General features: G+C 40.0%; 4 protein-coding genes across 4 annotated transcripts; 1 reads left to right on the top strand and 3 right to left on the bottom strand.

Moving 5' to 3' along the window:
• Nucleotides 1–292: 292 nt before the first annotated feature.
• On the bottom strand, nucleotides 293–6,038 carry LOC120286032 (probable WRKY transcription factor 19). The gene is made up of 7 exons (XM_039301759.1): nucleotides 5,140–6,038; nucleotides 4,770–5,048; nucleotides 2,960–3,769; nucleotides 1,803–2,596; nucleotides 1,571–1,713; nucleotides 982–1,060; nucleotides 293–647 (listed from the first exon to the last, which is right to left on the bottom strand). Exons 1-4 carry the CDS (start codon nucleotides 5,260–5,262, stop codon nucleotides 1,925–1,927), a joined length of 1,884 nt encoding a protein of 627 aa, XP_039157693.1. The 5' UTR covers nucleotides 5,263–6,038; the 3' UTR covers nucleotides 293–647; nucleotides 982–1,060; nucleotides 1,571–1,713; nucleotides 1,803–1,924.
• Nucleotides 5,898–9,983, bottom strand: LOC108955232 (toll/interleukin-1 receptor-like protein). Its single transcript, XM_039301762.1, has 3 exons — nucleotides 9,738–9,983; nucleotides 7,832–8,890; nucleotides 5,898–6,233 (listed from the first exon to the last, which is right to left on the bottom strand). The coding sequence occupies exons 2-3, from the start codon at nucleotides 8,302–8,304 to the stop codon at nucleotides 6,011–6,013; spliced, it is 696 nt and encodes a 231-aa protein (XP_039157696.1). The 5' UTR covers nucleotides 8,305–8,890; nucleotides 9,738–9,983; the 3' UTR covers nucleotides 5,898–6,010.
• A 7,106-nt stretch (nucleotides 9,984–17,089) lies between these two features.
• Nucleotides 17,090–18,123, top strand: LOC120288212 (huntingtin-interacting protein K-like). Its single transcript, XM_039301763.1, has 3 exons — nucleotides 17,090–17,366; nucleotides 17,587–17,653; nucleotides 17,740–18,123. Exons 1-3 carry the CDS (start codon nucleotides 17,272–17,274, stop codon nucleotides 17,818–17,820), a joined length of 243 nt encoding a protein of 80 aa, XP_039157697.1. The 5' UTR covers nucleotides 17,090–17,271; the 3' UTR covers nucleotides 17,821–18,123.
• Nucleotides 18,124–18,414: 291 nt separating this feature from the next.
• Nucleotides 18,415–21,660, bottom strand: LOC120288211 (serine/threonine-protein kinase EDR1-like). Its single transcript, XM_039301761.1, has 7 exons — nucleotides 21,277–21,660; nucleotides 20,893–20,971; nucleotides 20,081–20,149; nucleotides 19,904–19,953; nucleotides 19,717–19,798; nucleotides 19,323–19,417; nucleotides 18,415–18,980 (listed from the first exon to the last, which is right to left on the bottom strand). Exons 1-7 carry the CDS (start codon nucleotides 21,633–21,635, stop codon nucleotides 18,953–18,955), a joined length of 762 nt encoding a protein of 253 aa, XP_039157695.1. The 5' UTR covers nucleotides 21,636–21,660; the 3' UTR covers nucleotides 18,415–18,952.
• Between the last annotated feature and the right edge of the window lie 3,251 nt (nucleotides 21,661–24,911).

The following is a 24,911-nucleotide window of genomic DNA, read 5'->3' on the forward strand; positions in this document are numbered from 1 at the left end:
CCACATATCAGCATGGTACACCATGACTTAGAATATGTCGAATCCACTCAACTCAACGTAATACTGAGAAACGAAGAAGTGAGTGCTCGAGGTGCCCGCAGAATGGTGCCAATAACGGCGAAGGTAATGAAACAGAAAGCGATTTGGTTCGCCCGGTTGACGTATTTCCGTCAGCTTGAATTACCTGGTTAATGGAGTGATCGTAGGCGTCTTTGCACATAATCGGATCAATCTTACATATAACAATATGCTCTTTAATTCGACACGATAGAATACTTCCATGACCCCGAAATTGCCACCAGCAAGGCCAATAACAATATTAGCTTGTGTGATTCTACTAACATTGACGACTCCGTCGTTTGTGATCAATCAAAGTGCAAGAATGGCTTGTTTGGCTGAACCAACCAGATGGTGCCACAGAACCTCAAAATGTTCCTCTTTGCTATTACAACTAGAGAGAGAGAGAGAGATGCAACTATTCCTACAAATCTCGCAATGAAACCATCATTATCTACAACAAGCAACTTTCGTAAGAAACTAAGAATTTTGTGTTTCCATCGTTTTGAGAAGCCTAAATAGCCCAGCTGCTTCCCTTATCCGTGAAAAGTTTATGCAGAAGGCTTGGACTTCAATCAGGATCTCCTTGACTGCCCAAAATCATTAACAAACAGAAGGCAGAAAAACAAATCGTGTGAGAAACAGATCATCCCACCAATATCGTCCTACATGACACTGAATCTTCTCTTTATCCATTTCGCTATAGCTGGAAGGCAAACTCAAAACAAACAGCATGCAGATTTCGTTCCGTCACATGGATTTTGCTTCATTGTAGAAAAGAAAACAGAGTCCACAATCTTCTGCAGATATCAAATTCTGCAGAGGCACGCAGAACACACAGGACTCCACCTTCGAAGGCCCAACAATAATAGAAATAAAGGACAACCCAACGCATGAAGAAAATGAGTAAATGCAAACACGTACCATCAATGTGATTGTTCCGTATCAAACTCTGCAAGAAAACACATACAAGTCTAACGAGTCTATTCTGCATGTATTTGTCCTGCCAAAAAGATGAGATGAGCTATAAAGACAGTAGTTAAAATCAACTGCTATCTAGCTATCAGCATTTGCAAAGAAAGAGACAAGACAACGAGCTCTGTGGGCACTAGCAATGCTGACTGCTCCAAAATTTCTTACTCCTGCATGTTGCCACATACTAACATCCTTTTGTGTTCCAAGTATACAGTTTTTATCACCCAACCACAAAATATATATTACAGGCTTCAAAACATCGGAGGTAGACCATTGGACCTCCACTTCACCTGTGCTTCCACCAGCTTAATCAACACTATCAGACAACAGTACCACTACCAGTGTACAACTACACCGTATATCAAAGTTTCTTGCAATTCAATTGCCGTGAAAAAACTATCACATGCTGCACGATCTTTATGATAGGTACATACTCCAGATCCACATCTGCTAGGCACCTCAAAAGCACCCAAATCCCCCTCTCTCTTGACTTTCTTTCAATAAATTGCCACTACTCAGAGAAAGAAAGAACAGCTACCTTCTACGGATTTGTTGCTGATTTTGCAGCGTCTAACATCAATTAGTGATGAATTCACTACTAAGCATCCACAGACAAAACTTACGAAGAAACACTAATTCAACGCCCCTCGAACAAATTCAACAACACATTGTTCGAAGTTCCTGCACAATTGTAGAACCAAGGAATCGAATTCAAAGTCCAGGTCAAGTATTACATCAACTTAATACAATTGGGATGTGCCAGGCGTTACCTGATCTTCAGCGAGCTGCATGAAGCCCAGAACCTCAGCTACACATCCTTCAAGTCATCAGTTTCCATAGCCTCGGTCGGCGATGCTAGTCCATCGCCTCTGCTCTCCAGTCTCCGTCGCCATCAGTTCACTAGGGACTCTGTTTCAGGGAGACAAACTTCTTCTCTTCGTCGCCTCCGTCGTTGGTAGGTGACGATCTTACATCCATCAGAGCTCGGTGCTGTCAGATGGGAGACGAGCTGTCGTGATGCTGAAAGTAGCGTTGCTGGACAATCTTGCAAGTCGTTCTGTATATCTGCTTTGATCGTTCCATGCATAAGTGGACCCATGGGTTTCGAATATGTCGATTCATGACCATACTCGAAGAGTAAAGCTGGATCCATTAGATCTTGAAGCTTAACTTTTAAATCTTCCTCCAATGGCTCGCACATTATTCGGAATCCACACTTTTTCGGGACTCCACCTGATACTTTAACACTAAATTGTACATGACTCCCATAAATTTGAACAGGATTGGCAAATCCCGACTGCGTAGGCCTTATGAATAATAGAAACAAGGTGTGATTTTCAACGGGAGTCCATTCACGCTTATACAGCATTTGGCCATTAACTTTTGATTCTATGTGGTATGATTGTGACCCATGATCCTGTTCATCAGTACTATGAACAACACAGAGAACGAATCCAAGAAACTTGTTGTACATGTCCCTAGAAACCCTAAAAGATACAAAACCATTTTCAATAGGGAGGACCCACTCTGGAAACATTGCTTCAGGAAGAATAACATTGTAAGCCTGTTATAAGATAAACAGTTAGAAAGTACCCGAATAGAAGAATTCAATTTTGAGTTTAGTAAGTAATCCTAGCGAATTCCACTCCTGACTAGTTCTATAAATGAGTGGAGATACATTGATCCTTGCTTATAATAATATACAAGTCTCATGTGATAGAAATGATTCTTATAAAAGAATGGAAGCCACCTCCACCATATGCATGCACGTGTAGAACCACTATAGATTTATTTGCTTTTCTTAAGCTTCCTATCTATTGTTTTCTGCTGTTGCAATATACAAGCACACACTGAATCCAGCATACACTGCACATTAATGTGTGTGTGTGTGTGTGAGAGAGAGAGAGAGAGAGAGAGAGAATCTTACTGGGCGAAACGGGTATATATAAATCTCCTTGACAAACTCTCTACCGTCAGAAACATATGGATAGCAAGATCTCCACTCATTTATAGATTTAAGGCCACCTGGGGCTGCAATAATGTATGGTAGACTCAAGACTTCGAAATGTTTGCGCTCAAAGGATGTTGGAAGGCTAGTTATTTTGGTCCCCACCAGATTTAAATGACTCAATTTGGGACAACGGGAATGATTCTCGAGAAACCCCAATTCAGTCAGACCACTTCTAGAAAGGTCTAAAAATTTTAAACTTGGAAGTACGATCTTCATAGATGGATCAGCAGAATCATCGTACTTTGGAAACCTAATGAAGGATGTGCAATCCGAAAGTTCCAACTCTTTAATGTTATGTAACTTGTATATACTAGACGGAAGACTTACCAGATCCTTGCAATCAGATAAGACCAATACCCTAAAAGAAACAAGATTTTCTATTGATGATGAAAGTTCTTTAATAGCAGTCCCTTTTAACGAAAGAACTGTCAGGCTTTCAAGTTCATGTGGAATATCAGGGAACCTTTCCAATTTTTTACAATCTGTAAGCTGAAGAAGCCGGAGTCTTTTTGTCATGAGCACACTTGGAAAAACACCAAGTTGAGAGCACCCAGCTAAAGTCAACTCCCGTAACTTCTCAAGATATGCAATCGACTCATGGGCTTCTACCATGTTTTTACAACAACAGAGAACCAATTCCTCGAGATGTCGAGTATATGAGAGGTCAGGGATACGAATTAGGGACTCGCAATAACTGAGATTAATGTACTTCAATTGTTGGAAGTCCTGCAAATATGGCGGAACAAAAATCTCAGTCAAAGTTACTATGAACTAATTTGCTAAGAATTGCGTGCTGTATTGAGAAATAAGTAAACACTTAGAAACTTTACTAATAATTATAAATCTATACACATATGTGGTAAGAGAATGGATTTAGAAATGACAAATAAAAAAGCTAATGAATATTGGTCAGAAGTGGGCCACGTGGTAAAAGTGTGCCCTGTGTCATGCCATGTGGCAATCAGAAAAATAAAATGAAGCGACATGTGGCAACCACGTGAAGGCAGGCCACTAACAAATTTAAGCCACATGTTATGCCATGTGCCAATTGTAGAAGTAAAGTGAATGTCATGTGGCGAGCACCGAAGTCTGGTTTAGACTATATATAATAGCTTTATGTCAAAAATATATATTCTATCACAATGAATTTTTCCCAAAAATTAAGAAACCTTTTTTAAGCCATTTAAAGACAATGAAACCAACTTTTTAAAACCTTTTGAAGAAAGAAAGTTCATGTATTCAACTCAAAACCTAGCTTTGACTTTCAATTAAGAAACTAGCGGTATACCGTGCGGATCTTGTATATTATTTCTAAACGCACATGCATTACGGGCAAAATTTCTAATATATATTTAATTTCGTCTACTTAGAAATGCTGTTCTGCACAAACTGATTTAAGCATTTAAGAATGCCTTGTTTTACAGCATAATGCATTCAAACCTTAAAAATTCTTTTTCTTCGGCATATGTTGATAAAATTTCTTTGTATTGTGTAGTAGTTTCTAATAAAGTTGTTTCACTTAATTTCTAAATGCCAATTTTGCTGCACGTAAACATATTTCCTACTCGAGTAATTAGGGTCATTTTGAAAGGGGGAAAAAATAAAAAGAGAAGTGGCTTCAAAAACTAGGGAAAGCCACTTCGTTTCGTGTTCTAGTACATGTAATACATATATACACATACAAAAGAAGTAGACAATGAAAAGGTCTGTGTAGGTAAATGCTCACCTTAAATTGTTCAGGCACTACTGTGATACTGGCTTTGCTCATATCAATTCCCACTAATTTCATTGAACCAGAGGACCATTCTGTAATCCAACGAGCACATCCAGGCCATTCAAACCATCTAAGTCCCTTAGGAAGACATAAAGGACCTTGGAAAGAAACCTGCAGGTTGTGCAAGATGAGCACTCTCAACCTTCTCATTTTTTTAAAAGCATCAGGATGGATACACATCTCTGTCCACTCAGGTAGCTTCAACACTATGGCTTTTACAGCACAATCTTCCTGCATATGCGATATATTTAGGTTATACATATTTTTAGTAATTAAAGTCAAAGAAAAGGAGCACAACCTTGGTCGTAATCGTAATTCTTACATTGTCACTGGACAGAACCTCATCAACATCATCATACAACCATAGTCTGCTGTGTCTTCTGGGATCATCGCGACATTCTTGGTTCACAATTTCCTTACCCATCAATTGAATTAAGTCATGCATTTCTAGGATGTCCCACTCAAATCTTATCAAGGGCCTCTTAACAAGAGTTTGAAATCCCACAGTTGTCTCAAGATCACAACTTTCAATAACTTTCTTTGTATACTCCCTTGTCCACCCCCTAAAGAAGCAGGCAATGTGGAGAAAGATTTCTTTCTCATTTTCATCTAGTCCCTCATAACTAATTTTGAGCACATTATTAATGGTTTTGTCAGGACTCCTGGAAAGTTTTATTAGTGTACTTTCCCATACATCTTCTGTTTCACCACATAATAAGGAACCCAACACCTCAAGTGCTAAAGGAAGACCTTTAGCATAATTCAGAGCCCCATTTACTAGATCTATTCTGATTTGGTGCGTCTGAGGAGCGTGCTTACCAAGCAGCTCACGAGCTTGACTATCATCTAGTGCTTTAACATCATACACATGATCTTGATATATCCTCTGACAAGTTAGCAAATGTTTATCTCTTGTGGTAATGATGATCCTGCTCCCATTACCAAACCACTTGCCTTCTCCTGCTAAAGCATTTAATTGGCGCAGGTCATCCACATCATCAAGGATCAGGAGAACTTTCTTGCAACCAAGTCTGCTTGGTATTATATTAATACCTTTATCAGCAGTGGACACTTCTAATCTTTGCTCCAGTAATAATGTATCTTTCAATAATATTTCTTGCAAAGTCACTAGATCCTTGCAACCTTTTGATCTTTCTCGAACATTTGCCAGAAAACATGAACCCTCAAATTGTCTAAAAGTAGAATTGAATAGTCGCCAAGGTTGTCTTCCCTATACCTCCTTGTCCCCATAATCCCACCATCACAACGTCATCATCAGATTCAAGGTTTAACATTGATTTTAGCATAACCACTCGAGATTCTATCCCAACCGGGTGCTTAGCAACATGCAAAGGCATTTGGTCACGATGACAGGAGATCCATTTCACAATTTCTTGTATAAGCTTCGACTCATCTCTGATAAAAACGGAAAAGGAAGTTATAGCATCGTTTTAGCAATTTGAATAAGCAATTACGAGCAATCACTGGCCAACAAAAACAAAGTAGTGTGTCACATTTTTAGATAATTACAGCCAAAACAAAATGTATTCCCCTCTTAGTTGAATTAGAACTCCGAGAGAACAAGCTCAGGATTCAACTTTTAGTCAAACGATTCATGTATCTATCTACATAAGTGATTCACGTTCTTGATTCACTTATTTTTCTTTTTCATTAATTTATGCACTTAACCAAAAGGAGCTATTTAGGACGAACTTTGAACGGCAATTAAGATTGCAATCCGAAAATTATCAAAGAACCCTGAAGCACGCTGTCATTGCCTGACACGGTCTGTATAGACTAATTATCCTGTATCAAGCGTTGCTAACTGCTTTATTCCTTCTGAAGAAGAAATGGGGTAAGTGCAATGACACTACTTAAACATTTTGTCCATTGGTTGATTAAATTTTAATGTTTTATCTTTTTCAACTGAGTTTGTAAATTTTTCAGCTGATAAAGTCCTAATGTCTAATTTCTATTACTGGAAAGAGCCACGTGTCCATTCTATGATTTTTCTTTTTTTTGGTTGAGTCTATTTCATGGTTAGCCATGTGTGAGTAACAAGTTTAACACTAGGTTGCCAAAATTGAAAACATGTCGAACTCAATTGACCCAAACGAAATGCAAACAACTCAAATAGCCCACAAACAAAACGTTTAGACCTTTTATTATACTTTGAGGAGGGCAACAAGGATCCAAAAGAAAGAGCCATAGAGCTTACGAATGAAACAGGGCTTTGCAACAGCCAAAATCAGGATAATATTGTTCCATGCTCAAAAATAGATGTTTTGTTTCCGTCCCAGTGAATTTCAATAAGTTCTTCAGTGCCAAAAATATTGTCGGTGGAAAAAGACTAATAAATTTATGAAATCACCAAATTCTTTTATAACTAGCAGATAACCAACTACTAACTCGCCAAATTTGATTTTCATTAGTTACGGCCTTCAATCTACTAACTTTTATATGAAATTACCAACATAAATTAGAGCTACTTACCAACTTTTGTCATATTAACTAATTACCTACTAGTTTTGAGTTACCAACTTTTACTAATTACCAATGCTATTTGCTCTTTTAATTTCCCAACTTTTCTATTGGATAACCAACTCTCATTTGAGTTACTCACGAACTCATCTTAAAAATTGCCAATCTTAATTAGAGTGACTTACATATTTTTCTACGATTATCAACTAATTATGAGCATCAATTTTCATTTAAAATTACTCACCAAGTTTATTTTTCTTTTAATTATTAACTTATCTTCTATTTTGCCATATTTTTGTTTATCCTTTTAACTATATCTTAGATTTACCAACTCATGTACGAAATTACTAACTTTAACTCAAGCAACTTAAGAATTTTTAGGATTTATAAGATGAAGCATCTATACATTTACTTACAAATTTACAATCATGTGTGAGTTGATTAACTAATTAATTTATTTTTGTGAAAACAATCTTTATACTTACTTGTAAAGATTAGTTTCTTCCACAAAATATGGACTCCACTCTACTTACCCATCATTCAAATTCCAACCGGACAAGCTACCGGCGTTGAAAAGAGCTTCCTTCCATCTCTTCACTTTGTCCGAATCCTTCCCGAACTTGGACTCGTGCTTGTCTAGAGCTCTTCGATAACTCTCTCTTCCCTCTCTCACTTCTCTTGGGTCCACTTTATAAAACACGGGCAGAACGGTGAGGTTCCCTTGCTCCTTGCACTCCATAATCTTCGCCACCTCTTCTAAGCACCACCTTGAGGAAGCGTAGTCCTCGGAGAAAACAATGATTGCAATGTGCGATTCTTCAATGGCCTCCATAAGCATTGGTGATATTTTGTCTCCCCTTTCCAGTTCTTCGTTATCCAAGAAAGTGTATATTCCATTCTGGTTTAAAGCTTGGTAGAGATGGCCGACAAAGTTGCGACGCAGTTCTGCCCCTCTGAAACTTAAGAAGACATCATAAATCCTTTCGGGTTTCAATGAAGAAGCCATTGGATGATGGAGTTTAACAATCGGCAATGACAGTGAGCTAAAGATTTGAAGCTGTGTTTTCTAGGGGTGATTGGGTCCAGGATGGGTAGGTTCCAAACATGGACCCTGTACCCTACCTATTATAACCGGTTCTTGTTTTTTGGATCCTGTTTGCACTGGACCCTATTTTGGAACCACCCTGTTTGGTCCGGTTCCAAAGTCAATCCCCGTTTCCACTGGAACTTGTTTTACAACCGCCCGATATCCTATATGTCTTCGAATTTTACATTAATATGCGAGAAGACAACGTAATCCTCCTAATTTGTATTGAAACATTAAGCACCAAATAATGTGGTTCTGCAACCGTATAATCAGCAACATGGAAATCAACACCCCATTAGTTTATATGTCCTCTAGAGCATGCAGTTGTAATAATGTCCAAATGCTCTATTTGTGCTGACCAATAGAGCAAGACAATCCCAGAGTCCAACAAAATTATGGAAGATCAGACCAAGGTTTTAATTCTTCAAGGGTGCAGGCTGTCCAGAGACCTTGAATTGAACCTACCAACTTCAGCAAACCAGCCTCAGATAAGTGCAACCGAGACCTGCGAGGAAATCGTAAGAATCTTCACATCAGCTTTGAAGAAATTGATGATGGACATGAACTGTACGAAATCAACTGAAGGTCATCAAAGTTGCTTTCCCAGGATATTCCTAACATACCTACTCCAAAAGCTGTATATAAAGATACCTATGATGATTAGATATTGTCCGTGATTTATATATCATCATCAACCCTGTGCTTGTGTGATGGAGGAGATGGGTTAAGCATGAAGAGTTTCCACTGCTTTGCACGTGAAGCTTGCATGGCTTCAATATGCACACATAGCAAAAATACACATAGCAAAAATACAAAGTGTAGTTTCCTCGAGACTACAAGGATGACTCTCTCTCACTGAGCTACACAGACATTGTTTAATCAGCGGTTCAATAATAAACTAGTCCGAGGGGCCTAGTGAAGCAGAAATTCCCCAGGTACTTCCCAAAAACACAGACCCACCAAAGGTCCAAGAGAAGCATATCTCCCAGATTCTACAAGAGTGTCATATAAGAATTTGAGCACCCACAGGATCCTCGTCATCATATATTTCTTTAGGTTATTCCACAGGATAGAGATACAACCACAACCGTATCCCTAAATTCTCATCCTCTTTGTTTTGTCTCTAAGCTGTAACACTTCTGGTCTCTGAGGCCTCCTAAGATATTGCTCATTGGGTCTCTCACCAGTCTCTGTCTCCCTCTCTCTCTCTCAACAGAACAATCTTATATTTTAGGTCAGTAACATACAACCGCAAAGCCTAGATCAGCCAATCCTTCGGAACCGAACCTCCGTCCCTCCCAAAAAAGCAAAGGGAGAAAGGGTTTACCAAAACAATTCAATTTCGGACCCACCTCGCTCTGGAATAGCTGTGTAGGAGTCGGCGAGCTGCAAAAGAGAGGCGATGGTGGTCTAGCGACAAGAAGACGAGAGGCGACAACGAGTTAAGTTGCGTTCCTACGGCGCACCAACAAGAGGCGAACCGGCTAACGACGACGGTGGCGATTGGCGAGGGTGCAGTGGATCTAGGGTTGCTGGGCGCGGGGTTGCTGCGTATAGAGAGTTTCTGCGAACCGCAGGCTGCGAATGAGAGAGAGAGAGAGAGAAAAAAAAAAACTATATCTAAAAACCGGTTCCAAAACCGGTCCGGTTCACGGGTGAGTCTTCACTCGGAACCGGGAACCGGGAACCGGACCGGTTCGCAGCCCTGTTTTTCAGGTGGTTCGGTCTGGGTTCCGGGTAAATCCGGCCCGGTTGCACATTCCTAATATTGGGTATGTGATATGTAGGAGAGATTTCAGTTTTTCTTACTCAAAGCATCAATTATAGGACGAGATTCAAAATGATCAATCACTCCAACTGTCCCACTATCTACGTCACGTGCAAAATATGTGTAGTTGTCCTAGAGACAACGTACCCATGGAAAGGTGAACGGAATTATGTCTCCACACAACAAAATACAAATGAAATTTCTTAATGACTGAACAAATGCTCTAAATGCTAATTAAAATGAAAAATAGCAGATACACATGGGGAATTTTTTAATTTACATACTTCAAAATGTACCAGAAAAATAAGCATTTTTTATGAACCTAATAGTATGATATCAAATCATGCCATGAGGAAAGGACATGTGATTCGATTTAACTAATTATCTGGGAGCCTTTAACGTAGTTATTGGACTTAGAACGATAAGCAACTAAGCCACTAGTCACCTTTTGATGATCATAAAGTTATTGCTGTCAACAGAAGTAACTTGAACATCTTTCTTGAAGATGAACTCCAATGTGCTTTTCCAAATACACATTGATTAATTTCTTAATCTCTAATCAACCCCAAAATCACCCTAAAAAAGACACTACGCTTGAAATAATCCCCATGTCCGAGATAGTACCTTAACAATAGTTGTGGGTGGAAGGGTTAATGGATACGGTTGGTGAATAAAGAAGTAACCGATGTCAGGAAGCATTGCTATTTTCTTTTTCTTGAATTTACAAGGTTCTTGAGTATCTGGCAAGGCATGTATATCGATGGAAATTCTTGAAAGAGCTGAAAAAATGGAAATGAAGGAAGCTGGGCATTCCCTTAACAGTGTTTGCTAGTTTTCCTACCCACACCTTTTTGTTCCAATTTAGTTATGTGAGAAGAGTGAATAACATAAATGTTAGTATGGCTGAGAACAAAGGCTTGGACAATGGCGGATCAAGAAATATAATAGGTTTATGATTTTTTTTTCTTTTTTTTTTGTAATTTTCTCTAATTTGTCCATGAGTATGGCATAAGTTATCTACCATGTGCATTTCTTTTACTTTATTATGAGATATTAGACAATGCATGTCTATGTTAAGGATGCGTTTGGTAGTTTTTACCCTCTCTCTCTTTTTTAAATTACAGTGTGCACTATTACTCATGTTAACTAAATTTTACTTATTCAAGCCCCAGACCACTCAATTATCTAAGAAATCGAAATCTACTTATATTCTAACAAAGAAGCGGAACCAAAAATGTAAAATATAGCCGGGACATTAAGGGGTGATGGAATTGGGGGTAGTTGAGATGATGGTCATAGTGGAGGCGATGTTGAGTTCATGTTTTGGGGACCCTCATGAAAATTGAAGCCGACGCCAGGGATAAATGGATCATGAAAGTTGCTTTCTCCCAATTAGACATGTTAAAATGCCTCATAAATCCATTTTTTGACCCATATGGATGTTAAATAAGTTAGTATATGGTATAATAATATTAAGTAAATAAGTCATAAATAAGTGTCAAACGGATCTTTGTAATGGGACTCACCCGATCGATGAAGAACCGATAGGCAAAAGTCTTGCCAGGCCGAATGGGGTGCGTCGAAGCCCCGCCAATATGCAAAAACCCAACCCCAACATCATCAGTCATCGTTCCCACATGGACTGAACACCTTCACGATACATGCTTTTTGATGTCTTCGTTACTTACCGGTCTCACAACGTCGATCTGGATCGCGAGGTCCTCCTTCCCCAACCCGTTGGTGACCTCGATGACGAGCAGGTCTCCTCGATAAGCCGATATGGTCGGGCCGGGGGTTCATCCGTTTATGGTGACGGACAGCTTCCGGGAGCCCCCTGGCGGCGTGAGCTCGTACTTCGCTACTCACCTGTAGCGTCGTGCCGTGTCCTCCGCCCCCAAAGGCATGGTCTTCAGTACCAGAATGCAAAGCAACCCCGCAAGTAATGGACCCATCTTTTGCGCATCCATATCGAAGAGGCAGAGAGAGAGAGAGAGAGAGAGAGAGAGAGAGATTTGGAATTTTATTGGACAGCCAGCAGATGGAGAGGGCGTTTATAATGGAGACAGGGAGGGAAGTTGGAACCCAATCATGATGATGTGGAATTACATGGGACAGCGAGCGGAAATGTAGAGGGCGTTTATATTAATGGAGAGACGGGAGGAGATTGGAACTGAATCGTGATGACGTGGAATTACATGATACGACGAGCGGATGGAGAAGGCGTTTATAATAATGGAGAGACGGAGGGAAATTGGAATCGAATCGTGATGATGTGTGAAGTTTACAAGCCCTTTCTAGAACTGGCACGAATAAGGTTGCGTGCGTAATTCGACATCTCCTTCCACACGAGCCCCCCGCCACTCCATTGGCTAGAATGATGCTGTGAGTAGTCATCTCTACTAGGATTAGTAAGCATGCCGTGAACGGTGGCACCACTTAAACCACATATCAACATGGTACACCAAGACTTAGAATATGTCGAATCCACTCAACTCAACATAATACTGAGAAACGAAGAAGTGAAAGTGCTCGAGGTACCCGCAGAATGGCGCCAATAACGGTGAAGGAGATGAAACAGAAAGCAATTTGGTTCTCCCAGTTGACGTATTTCCATCAGCTTGAATTACCTGGTTAATGGAGTGATCGTAGGTGTCTTTGCACATAATCGGATCAACCTTATATATAACAATATGCTCTTTAATTCGACATGATAGAATACTTCCATGACCCCGAAATTGTCACCGGCAAGGCCAATAACGATATTAGCTTGTGTGATTCTACTAACATTGATGACTCCGTCGTTTGTGATCAATCAAAGTGCAAGAATGGCTTGTTTGGCTGAACCAATCAGATGGTGCCACAGAACCTCAAAATGTTCCTCTTTTCTATTACAACTAGAGAGAGAGAGAGAGAGATATGCAACTATTCCTACAAATCTCGCAATGGAACCATCATTATCTACAACATGCAACTTACGTAAGAAACTACGAATTTTGTGCTTCCATCGTTTTGAGAAGCCTAAATAGCCCAGCTGCTTCCCTTATCCGTGAAAAGTTTATGCAGAAGGCTTGGACTTCAATCAGGATCTCCTTGACTGCCCAAAATCATTAACATACAGAAGAAGGCAGAAAAACAAATCATGTAAGAAATAGATCATCCCACCAATATCGTTCTACATGACACTGAATATTCTCTTTATTCATTTCGCTATAGCTGGACGGCATACTCAAAACAAACAGCATGCAGATTTCGTTCCATCACATGGATTTTGGTTCATCGTAGAAAAAGAAAAACAGAGCGCTCAATCTTGACCCACATTACCAAAAAACTATTTCAGATGTCATAATCCCTTCAGATATCAAATTCTACAAACGCACGCAGAACACACGGGATTCCACCTTCGAAGGCCCAACAAGAAAAGAAACAGAGGACAATCCAACGCATAAAGGATTCTTACAGTTCTTGAATGTGCCCGATCTCAGGATCTCCTTGACTCTTGGATCTCAACTCATTTTGTTTTACTTTGGTTTCGCGTGGGTTAGCAACCATGGAATCTTTCTTTTCTCTCGCATTCACTGCCCATCGAACTCTCTCCATATATTTACATAATGATGCAAGCCTAGGGGAGGCTTTCTCAAACAATAGGATCGGGAGAGTGACTCGCGCACAAGAAACGGGACGAACAGAAATTTCAGCACTGCGCAAGCTCAGGAGAACAGTCGTATCTTTGTCGATACAGATCGGATCGACCTGATTCCAAAGCCAAATGAACAAAGACTTCTGGATCTACAATTTCTCTGTTTTGGGTTTTCTGAAATAAGCACTGTAGGATAGTCGAAATTGGATTGGAAGTAACGAACAGAACAGGAAAAGATAGGAACTTCGTTGGTTGCTTGAAAGGGACACCAATTCTTCCAGATCGATGACTGCAACTCTTCAAGGATGCAGATTTCGAAAGCTCCGACTCTTCAGGACGGAGTGAAAACTCTTCTAGGTTTTCAAGGAGATGAACTCTACAAGGTTTACGATACTTGCTTCAAAGCAAAGTTTTCATTTATCAAAAGTCATCTGTCTTCTACCAGGAATTGGATGGCTTATATCATCAAAGAAATAAAGATAGAGCATAGAAACTTGAAAGCATTAAAGAGCCTAGGAACTAGAAACTAGAAAAATAATAAAGAGCTTAGGAACTAGAAACTAGTAAAAGCATAATGTCTTCATGGCTCCCAAGGTGTCTTCTTTCAAACTTCTAGAATGGACTCAAGATATCATTATAGCTTCTCGGTTTTATCAAGCTTGAATGCGGGCCGATCTTCTTGGTCAAGAGAGCCGGTCTTCAATGTGGGCTGCATCACATAATCTGGGAAATTGTTAACAGCTTTCGGCACATTACAAGTGATACAGTAAAAAGGAATTTATTTGAATTGGTGATGGTTTATCAAGGATGACAAGACAATAAAAGCTTGTTAAAGTGGTTTGGACAAGTGAAACAATGACCTTGAGATTTACGTCTCACGCTCCAGCCTGGCAAACAAGAAGGCGGTGGGAGTGCGACACGTGTCCGTGTGGGACCCACAATTTCAGGCGCCCATTTTGAAAATTTTCCTGTCTCAGTAGCTCGGAGAAAAGGGTTTTCTATCGCGGGTTCTTTCTTTGCGCCCTTCTCTCTACCCTCGCTCTCTCTCCCCGACGAACTCCCTCTCTCTCTACCCTCGCTTTTTCCGACCGGCGAACCACCGCGAGCAACCGACGAACCAGGAGGATATCGGCGAGACGACCGCGAGCAACCGACCGGCGTGCGACCTCCTTCTCTCTTTGCCCTCCCTCTTTCCGATCGGCGAACCACCGCACCGCCCCTCTGGCTCCGGTTCCAGCCCCGACTCGTCCGTCCCTTACTCTTTCTCTCTCCTCGCGTCTCTGTCTGCCCTCCCTCTCTTCGACAGCGAACCACTGCGCCCCCCTTCCGGCTGCAGATCCGACACCGGCTTGTCCAGGTAATTTCTCGCTTTCTCTTTTCTCTCTTCTCTCTGTCTGACGGTGTGACGGAAGGGATTTTATATGAGTGTAGCGATGCCTGAAAAGTCATTAGTTAAGTTGTTATCGTATGGGTACCAATTTTTACCGTAGGCAAAGCTTTCACTTGGTCCCAAAGATGTCCTGCCTAGAAAGCAAAACATAATTGCAAAGAAGGAAATTGAAAAAAAGAAATAAAGAAGAGTTACGTATAGTCATTGAAGAATGCAAAACAGATAACCCCGAGATCAGAAATGGCCATCCTTCATGAGCTTACTTAAATATTATCTGGTGACAAACTAATGTGAAGTTATAAAAAATAATAATAGTTGGAATTTTGGGTTGAATAAGCATCGAGAACTGTCACCGGTTAAAGATTGGTCATGTCAAAATGGGAAGCGAAGACTAACTGAACATTCTGGCTTTATTTAGCAAGCAAATAGAAGTCTAAAGTTTGTGAACTCAATTTTAGGAAACGGATGCAGCCATTTCATGCATTCTTACGTGTGTATATCTTTATTACAACATGTTTGTAGGCCACGAATTCATACTATTGGATGAAAGGAAGGTGCAACCAAATACCTGATTTGATTGCAATCACAGAAACTAAAATTGGTTCTGAGGAAAGTAGCACTAAGTCCCATGAGGCAAATGAAAATACGCAATGTCAACCACGCAAAAGATGCAAGAGTGGAAGCTTGGCTAACATTGAGATCAAGCACTTCACTGCACTTCACTTCTTCAGTCACCAAAAGTCACTCACAGCAGAAAAAACAATTGATACATTCTCTCAGTGAACTTCACTCATGTGGGACTCACATGTATTGTTACTCGTGTTTATTTTGCAAGCTCTTGCTAGTGTTTACTTGATCAAAAGCTAAGTGCAAAGTACCCTATTCATGCTAGTTTCATACTGCAATAGCTGGATAATTTGAGGCCGTATAGTCACATAAGATTTTGAGAAAATTGAGGTCTTTGCATTCATGAAAGGCCATTCTCAAGAGGAGGTTAAAGACCCATTATAAAATAATTTTTCATATGATAAAAAGCTAAAAATTTTCGATAAACTTGCAAGTTAAAGTTGCAAGTACGCTCATGTAGAATTTTATGAAACCTCATTAGCTAGATGTGGAACTAATCTTAAACCTATAGGGAACTTTAGAGTGTGGTAATTTTTTTTTTACCAAAAAGTAGTGAAATCCAAAAGTTTGACAGATGTTGTGATGCTAACAATGTAGGATTTTTGCACTTGTCTATCAACCAATTGTTAAGTATTTAATTTGGGTTCTGGGCAATTTTTTTGGTATAGTAGCCTAGTGGGAGACAATCATTTGTATCCTTATCAACTTATGAGGCAGAGTATAAAATAGTAATGATAGTGACCCGCAAAGTCTGAGAGATTTAGACCTAAGTTGTTGGTTACTTCATACACTCCTTTGATTGGCTTTATGTCTCATGGAAATTGCCTGCTTTCATATTCAAGGAAAACATGTCGAGTTTGACTGCCATTTTATTAGAGAGAGTACTTGAAGGTAAAATAGAGGTGAAGTTGTCGAAACAGAAGCAAGTTCTTTCCCTCTGCAAAGTTGGCAACATTCAGAGAATACTTGGCTTGATAGCAAAACTGAATTAGGTTGGAAGGAGTGTTAACAATAACAACCAACTTGCTGGCTTCTTGAAGAGTTTAATCTCTCCCCATGAGGAAGGATTTTGTGGAGTTGGTCTTTCGGCTTTAATCTTCTTTAAATTTGGCCTTTCACTTACGTGGCTATGTGGTCTCTCCTGTCCGAGTATTTAGTTATGCAACTGATATCAAAGGGGTCGTTTGCTTTTAGTTTTTCAGCGAGCAAACACAATCAAGAAGCTAGCAAGCATTTTTGGAATAAACACTGTGTATGCAAGCAATTCTGGCACATATAGGCTTTGCAGGAGAGAAGTTAACTGAAAGAGAAATAGAGATGAAAGTGGCTTTGAGTGTCCGCTGCGCAGTGGAGTGTGTAATTGGAGTACTGTGTGCACAGATGCTTCATGTTTCTTTATAAAAAAATTTCAGCTTATGGTTTCATTGCGCACCTTCATTTCAAGTAGAACATGCCCTCTGACAAATGGAAATTCCCATGGCACCACAATCATATAGTTTGGTTGACACCACATTACCACATTTGAGCTGTGGAGGATGTAAGATCTTCTGTGTGTTGAGGTTGGTACTCGTTACAACTATTAGGCTCAAAGGTTGTCCATAGCAAAAATGCATCCATGCATTATCATCCCTTTTCAGGGAAGCGTTTCATCTAGTTTCTGGCTTGTGTTAATTTGTGCATCTCTGGTGCTGTTTCATAGGTACTCAATGCATAAATTTCTTTATGGTTTTTTGTCGTCTCATTTGACTTACAATTCTCTTGTGGCCCATTGTTCCCTAGGGAGAAAGAATTGGCTGCTGTGAAGATCAATGCAGCTGACGTTGATATAATCGCTAATGAACCTGAGGTCAGTTAGCTTATGCCATGTGCTTGAACGCATTTATTCTCACTGGCCTGAGCTTTCTAATATTGTATGGTAAATTCTGAAAACAGCTGGACCGGAAGGTGGCTGAAAGGACTTTATGTGAGCATAAAGGTGATACTGTTGCTGCAATTCGTTCCTTGCTTCAATAAAGAATTGGTGGCACGAAAAATGGGATTTGTGATTTTTCTGAGGACATAGCGACTTGCCCATAACATTGTCCAAGTAGGATCAAAAAGCTGTATGAGTCGTGCTTCTTTTGGGGATACATGACTTGCTTTCTGGAGATTGTTTGTACTCTCGCCGATTTTGGTTGCTAATGTTCAGCCCTGCATTTTTGCCCTTCCATGTAGTTCATGCTGGGACTTTTGGACGGTACAAAAATCATGTACAATTTCGACGAACAAAAAATCATAAATCCACGAGCCTATGCTCAATAATGTGAGGTTGATTTCTGATACAAAGCTTCGAAGAGTTGTTGGGTTGTTGCCTGGTGGGATGGCGACCCTAAGTCCAAGCTCATTAGACTGAATTTAATTCGAGAAACTAAAGCATCAAACTTTCTGGAAAACTGAAGACCTTTGATTGCATGTAAAATTTTGTTGAAGTAGCCCCTGGCACAATCGGCTAACGACTGTAGAACAGGCATGGATATCTTCATTGATGGACTTCCATGGGGCGAACAACATGGGCTAACAGCGATTTAGAAGCAGAATCTGCCTTGAGCTTTAGTAGTGCGCAACCCCTGTTACCATTGCAAAGCTCTGTTTCACCACTAAGAGCCATCAAAGTCAATTTGATTTGTACAACTTTATGATGAGAATCTAATGTTCCCCTATAAATGTATCACAAACAAATGGATGGCAATGCCTAATGTGCTCAGCCTCCGATCTCCACAACACTTTGCAACATATCTACAAGATCCTTTGTGACTTTTCCAATAAATGCACAAAAGCGACATACAATCGTCCTAGATCCACCCACAATTGAATTGCTCAAACAAAGGACAAACATTCTATCCTCTCAAAATGGTCCCAAAAATATGGTCGCCAAATTTCATGGTCCAGAAGCAGCAAAGCGAACCGAGATTGGTTGGCAACATCAACTTCCTGGCAAATAGCCAGGTTTGCTTGGACTGTTCACCAATGTAATGAATAGACAAATCCTCTTGATGCATCGGATGGTTCACGTTTCCCTTGGAGTGTTGTCGCCGGCAGCAGAGCGGGAAGCCTGGAATTGAAGTGCGTTCTGTCTCTGCAAATCTTTGAATCTTTCCAGTATTTCCTAAAACGTCGGTCGGCACTTTGGATCACTGGTTAGGAGAAAATGCAGTTCTCACATCAGTATCGAATTGTAACAAATTGACAATTTTTGTCCTCACAAAAAGGAAAAAAAAAAAAAAAAAAAAAGGCTCCTGAATGACATCAACTTATGCCAGAAGAAAAAAAGGTCATGAAACTGCCTAACTACAAGTGGTAAATGTCGAATGCTCATCGGAGATAGAGCATCATTTTCTGTGTCCAATTCTATTGCATCAGTGACCAGAAAAATGCTTCTCCATTTTCTACCCAAGATGAATGAATTATCCTTTGCAGACTCCATGCTTCTGTTTAGTGTACTTAGGGCTTGATAAACACTAAAGGAGAAGAAGCACCTGTGCCAACAGTTCTCAATTATAGATGCCCACTGTGGATCAACATCATGAGGGATATCTAGCCGCTGATTCATAAACCCCACAGCACCAATTACCTGCAAGTATCCTGAGTAAAGCATTGTTCAAAGCATTCCGAATAATAGATTTCATGTAATTCCTAACAGAAACAAAAGGGAGAGAAAAAGACGGCAGATCGGGCATAGTCATTCAGCCCCCCTTTCATGTTCACATAAAATGTCGCTAAAAACAAAGCCTGCCAAGTCCATCTCCACAGAGAAGTGAAAAAGAGATCCAAGACGCCACGATGCCTTTTTCAATGGATCTTTTTTACTGATCGAAAAGGTGCAATTGTCAGACGAAATGGAATGTGGTGACAGAAAAGAAAAAAAAATACCTGCGCTGCATTGAGATTATCCCACGGGATCTTCTGGGTGGCAATTTCCCATAAGACCACTCCATAACTGTACACATCAGATCTGGAGATGCAGAGAAATATTAGAAGTAAATGAGGATACCAAATCTATCTTTAGATAGATAAAGGTAGTAGTCTTCAAAATAAAACTCAACAGACAAAAACATACTTCTCGTCTGAGGCTTCATTACGGAGAACTTCCAGTGCCATCCACTGAGGCTAGAGAAAAAGAGAGAGATCGCAGGTCAAGTCAGCCAAGAATTATAATTTCAGATAGTTAAAGAGGAAAGTTACAAATGATGACTAATAAGAGTTATTGAAGAAATAGTAAGTAAAATTTTCATACCGTTCCCTTCCCAGTTTTTGTTGTGAGATATGCTTTAGATTTCAGACGTGACAGACCAAAATCACTCACCTAAATTACAATTTTAGCAAATCATAAATGAGCTCATAAGCAAAAACCCATATATGGCATCTAAAAAAAGGGATATATCTTGAAACAGAAAGACGGAACTCTGTAATTGTAGCCACACCTTCACATTTCAATTCTTGTCAACTAAGAGGTTCGAGGACTTCAAATTATGATGAATGATAGGTGGATTGTCATGATGCAGATAATTCATGCCCCTAGCCTGAAAAGTATCCAATTCAATAATTAAACGTTAAAAGCAGCAAGATAACATACAAGAGATAGTAGAATTCAAATAACTGACAAACTCTGGAGGCCAAAAGTTCACGGGCCAAGCAGTCTCGGGAAGTTAGGAATGCTAAGGTTCAAGACACTCGTCTCAAATTTTTATCAGCATGAAGGTAAAATGTACAAGGTAAAATGTACATTTAAAAGATATCAACAAGAACGAAAAGAGGGCAATATAAAAAGGAGCAAAACAAACGCTGACAGGGAAACAGATGAAAAAAAAAAACATTCAGGTGACCAAAATGTAAAACACTGCACCTACAAGAGGATGAATTTGGTTACATGCTGAATGTACATGTGAAAGATATCAACAAGAACAAAATGAGGGTGGTATAAAAAGGAGCAAAACAAATGCTCACTGAGAAACAGATGAAAAAAAAAACATTCAGGTGACCAAAATGTAAAATACTGGACTTAGAAAACAATGGATTGAGTTACACGAATAAGAAGCAGATACTTACCACATCCAAAGCCATACGAACACGGCGTCTCCAATCCAACTTGGCTGTGTTCCTCTGCAGTAAGCAAAACAAACTTCCACTGCATCAACACACGTAACAACTGTTAGTTCCATAGAGACGGGATATTGACAGAAATTACAATCACTGAAAACTAATAAACCAGACATTACAACAAACTTTAACATGATGCACCATATAATCATTTTTAGAGCCTTTTCGGAGTATGTCCTACTGGCATAATGAATAGCCAGACCCAAGATTAAAGAAAAATTACAGGCGAAAAGCATACTACTAATGACTCTTCAGGCATCGTTGAACTCCTATAAAATCCCTTCCGTCACACCGTCAGACAGAGAGAAGAGAGAAGAGAAAGTGAGAAATTACCTGGACAAGCCGGTGCCGGATTTGCAGCCGGAAGGGGGGCGCGGTGGTTCGCTGTCGAAGAGAGGGAGGGCAGACAGAGACGCGAGGAGAGAGAAAGAGTAAGGGACGGACGAGTCGGGGCCGGAACCGGAGCCAGAGGGGCGGCGCGGTGGTTCGCCGGTCGGAAAGAGGGAGGGCAGAGAGAGAAGGAGGTCGCACGCCGGTCGGTTGCTCTCGGTCGTCTCGCCGATATCCTCCTGGTTTGTCGGTTGCTCGCGGTGGTTCGCCGGTCGGAAAAAGCGAGGGTAGAGAGAGAGGGAGTTCGTCGGGGAGAGAGAGCGAGGGTAGAGAGAAGGGCGCAAAGAAAGAACCCGCGACATAAAACCCTTTTCTCCAGAGCTACAGTACACGAAAATTTTCAAAATGGGTGCCTGAAATTGTAGGTCCCACACGGACACGTGTCGCGCTCCCACCGCCTTCTTGTTTGCCAGGCTGGAGCGTGAGACGTACCCAATATTTTCTCGGGTTCTGCCAGGGGAAACCATGTAGGGATCCCTTGTTCGTAAAAGGCTATAGCTATTGTTGTCAGGTGTTGGGGATTGCAAATTCATTTTCATGATTACCATTGAATTCAATGTTGTATCATATTATATTATTCTCTATATGCATGCTAATTAGCTAATCTAATAAAATTGGTTTTGTCCTTTAGAATGCACTGCGGCAACAACAATTTGTTCGAGAAGTTCCAATACAATACAATCTCTGCAATGAACCTTGGTATGTTTTATTTTCCCATTTGTTATTTCCAGCAGTTTGTCTTCTAGAGAGTTGAGCTTTCCAAGCACCATAATCTAGGAATTTATACCTTCTGTTTTGGTTTAGCATGTCGGAGGAAGCTGCCCTTGTCAATTTTATGCATAAGTACATACGTATACTCTCAATTTCTGCTGGCTTGAAGAGCCCCATGCTGTCATCTCTTCACTCCCGCTTCTGGAGCTTATTTTGGATGGAACCCCTTGACCTTTTGAGCGACACGTCTTTTGTGTTCTTACCACCAATCACATTCCTGAAAGGATGGGAATGGTCCGTACTGATCTCCCCGCACTCATGCAACTACATGTGGGAATAGAGGAAAATTGGGCAAAAGATCTAGTTTTCCAAGGAAAATCGTGTAAAAGATATAGTGGTTCATAAAAAAGTATACCATATCACATGTCACGTGTATCAAATTTAGTCAATGGCTAATTGTGCACCTAAAGAATTAACCTTGCCATCGCCTAAGGCTACATGCTTAAAATAACCTACACACTTAAAATCACCAACTTACCCATTTTTGAAAAGTTAAGGTTAACATGCTTGATTAATTGTAGCTTGCAGGACGAGGGCCTGTTATGTATTTTGTCTTGGTTGCGCATGCTTAGGTTATTAACTGGTCAGCTCTAAGTCATGTGCCTCTATCTTGCTTGCTAAGATTCTGTTCATTTGATTAGTGGTGCTCTGATAAATTGCAAGTGCTTTTTTTGTAGGATTAAAGATTGCCTGAGCATTGTCGCGGACAAGGGCCTGAAAAAGCCCCTATATACATCTGCACGTCTGAAAATGGGAGAAGTGCTCTATCTGGAGACTCATTCCTGCAGGTACCATATTTCTTGCAGAGTATATACTTAGCATCATTCATAGATGTTTGTTGACAATTGATTATGCACGCTGGGACAGTCTATGGTAAATCTTTATGTTACTAACTGCCTTTCTGGAATATGAAACCTCGTTTCATGGAGTTTGTTTCACACGATTGATACTGCATGTATCTTCTGCTGACCTTGGTCTGATAAGTGTGAGTATGGAGCAGACTTGTTGTGTGGTATACAGGGACTAGTCTACTGAAATTTAAACCTTAGTGCCAAAACTGAGTTGCCGATTCTGTTAGAGACCTTTATTTCTCAGAATGTTCATTGCATCTATGGTTGGCTTCACTTTTAACTACAAATTGCAGAAAAATATAGGAATGACTCGAATGCTCAGGCACAAAGCATAGTTTCACCTGGATTATTCATTAGCAATGCAACTTCTGAGCGAATTTTTTTTCTTGTTGACTTATTAAAGTTATGAGCTTTGTTTCACTGGAGAAAAGATGGTCAAAGCTACTACCGCTTCTTAAAAGCATGAAGCTGAGACAGAGAAATCCCAAAATCACCACTCACATTCTGTGAATGGAGAGAGAAATGACGCCGAAAATACTGTGATCGATGTGTTTCGGTGGTCTCGATGTAAAGCCTCTTCCCCAGAAAGTTATGCGTTCAGTTGGAATTCCTCTGCCCCTGAATATCTGGAGGTATTATTAGCATTATTATTGAGTTTCCTTTCTTTGGATTTTGCATGTGTGCTTTGCATTTCTTGGACTTGGAAGATTCCCAGTACCTTTTGCTAATTTCAACATTCCAGGACATATCTCACCTTGTTACAATAAGCTTAGAGAAATCACGTGCTCTTCTTCCCTCCATATTTAGCGTACATAAAGTGAAATCCTCACCATGTCAGTTCATGTCATTTATCGCTGGTTTGTATAACATTTTGCCAAAACTACATGTCTCACTTGGAGAATAGAGTATTGCTAGCTATAGTCTGTACATTTGCATGATCCTTGTTCATGTTCTTAATTCAGATGCCGGTCAAATTGGTGATATAAGTATGCAGCAGTATACTCACAAGAAATAAAGTGATCTGTTTTTTCGAGGAGAAAAGAACGATAGGAGCCCAAACTTTAACATTGATCTATCTACCCTTCTTGAATAGGTATTGGAGGAGAATCTGGACTGGGAGGATGTGCAGTGGTCACAAACTGGGGCTTGGATAGCTGGAAAAGAATACTTGTTTGCTCGGGTGCATTTTCTGTCATTGAATTAGCCCTGGTTGTAACTTTTTTATTTCTGTCCTTATTTCATACGCTTCCTGTGGAGATTCTGGATGCATATTGATTTAAATTAACTAGAAAGTGTATTGGACTTTATCTTGAGTTATTTTGTGGATAAGATCTCTAGAAAAGCTAGTCTGACCACAAATTAGCCTGTAAATATGCAATATCCTGGAGTCATGTAGGTTTGGCTTGTTATGTAAACCATTTGTTTGATAAATTGACATGTAATTCAGTTTTCATGTCTTGGGAGTTCTGTAGCATTCAGCAGAATGTTGGAGCTAATGCATCTTTCTAATCCAATCGATTTTGGTTTCAGGCTCACTTATGTTGAGAACTTACATCTTTTGGAATGTAATATTGTAGAACCACTTCACATCATCGGCCACACCAGCGAAACTTGTGAATCGAAATCAAAATCCTCTTAGTCATGCAAGAAGAATACTAGTTAGGCTAGCGATCCTGGAATTTGAAAATTAATTTATCTTTCGAAAGATACATATGCTATTTCTTGGAAATTTTCGTTCCTTACCTGAAGATATATTGTTCTCCAAATTCACATATGAAATGTTTTTTTCTTGATAAATCAGATGAGTCTTGGTCCTCTTATTTTTATGAATCTGTCTCTATAGTTCGTCTAACTACTAATGTCTTTCTAGTACAATATGCCGAGGTCCTTAAGGTTGGGTCTCTATTCAATCATTCAAAACTCTTATAGGTATAGGCTATGAAGCATTGATACTCT

Source organism: Eucalyptus grandis, chromosome 9, assembly GCF_016545825.1.
Source record: "Eucalyptus grandis isolate ANBG69807.140 chromosome 9, ASM1654582v1, whole genome shotgun sequence".
In the NCBI taxonomy this organism is placed as follows: Eukaryota; Viridiplantae; Streptophyta; class Magnoliopsida; order Myrtales; family Myrtaceae; genus Eucalyptus; species Eucalyptus grandis.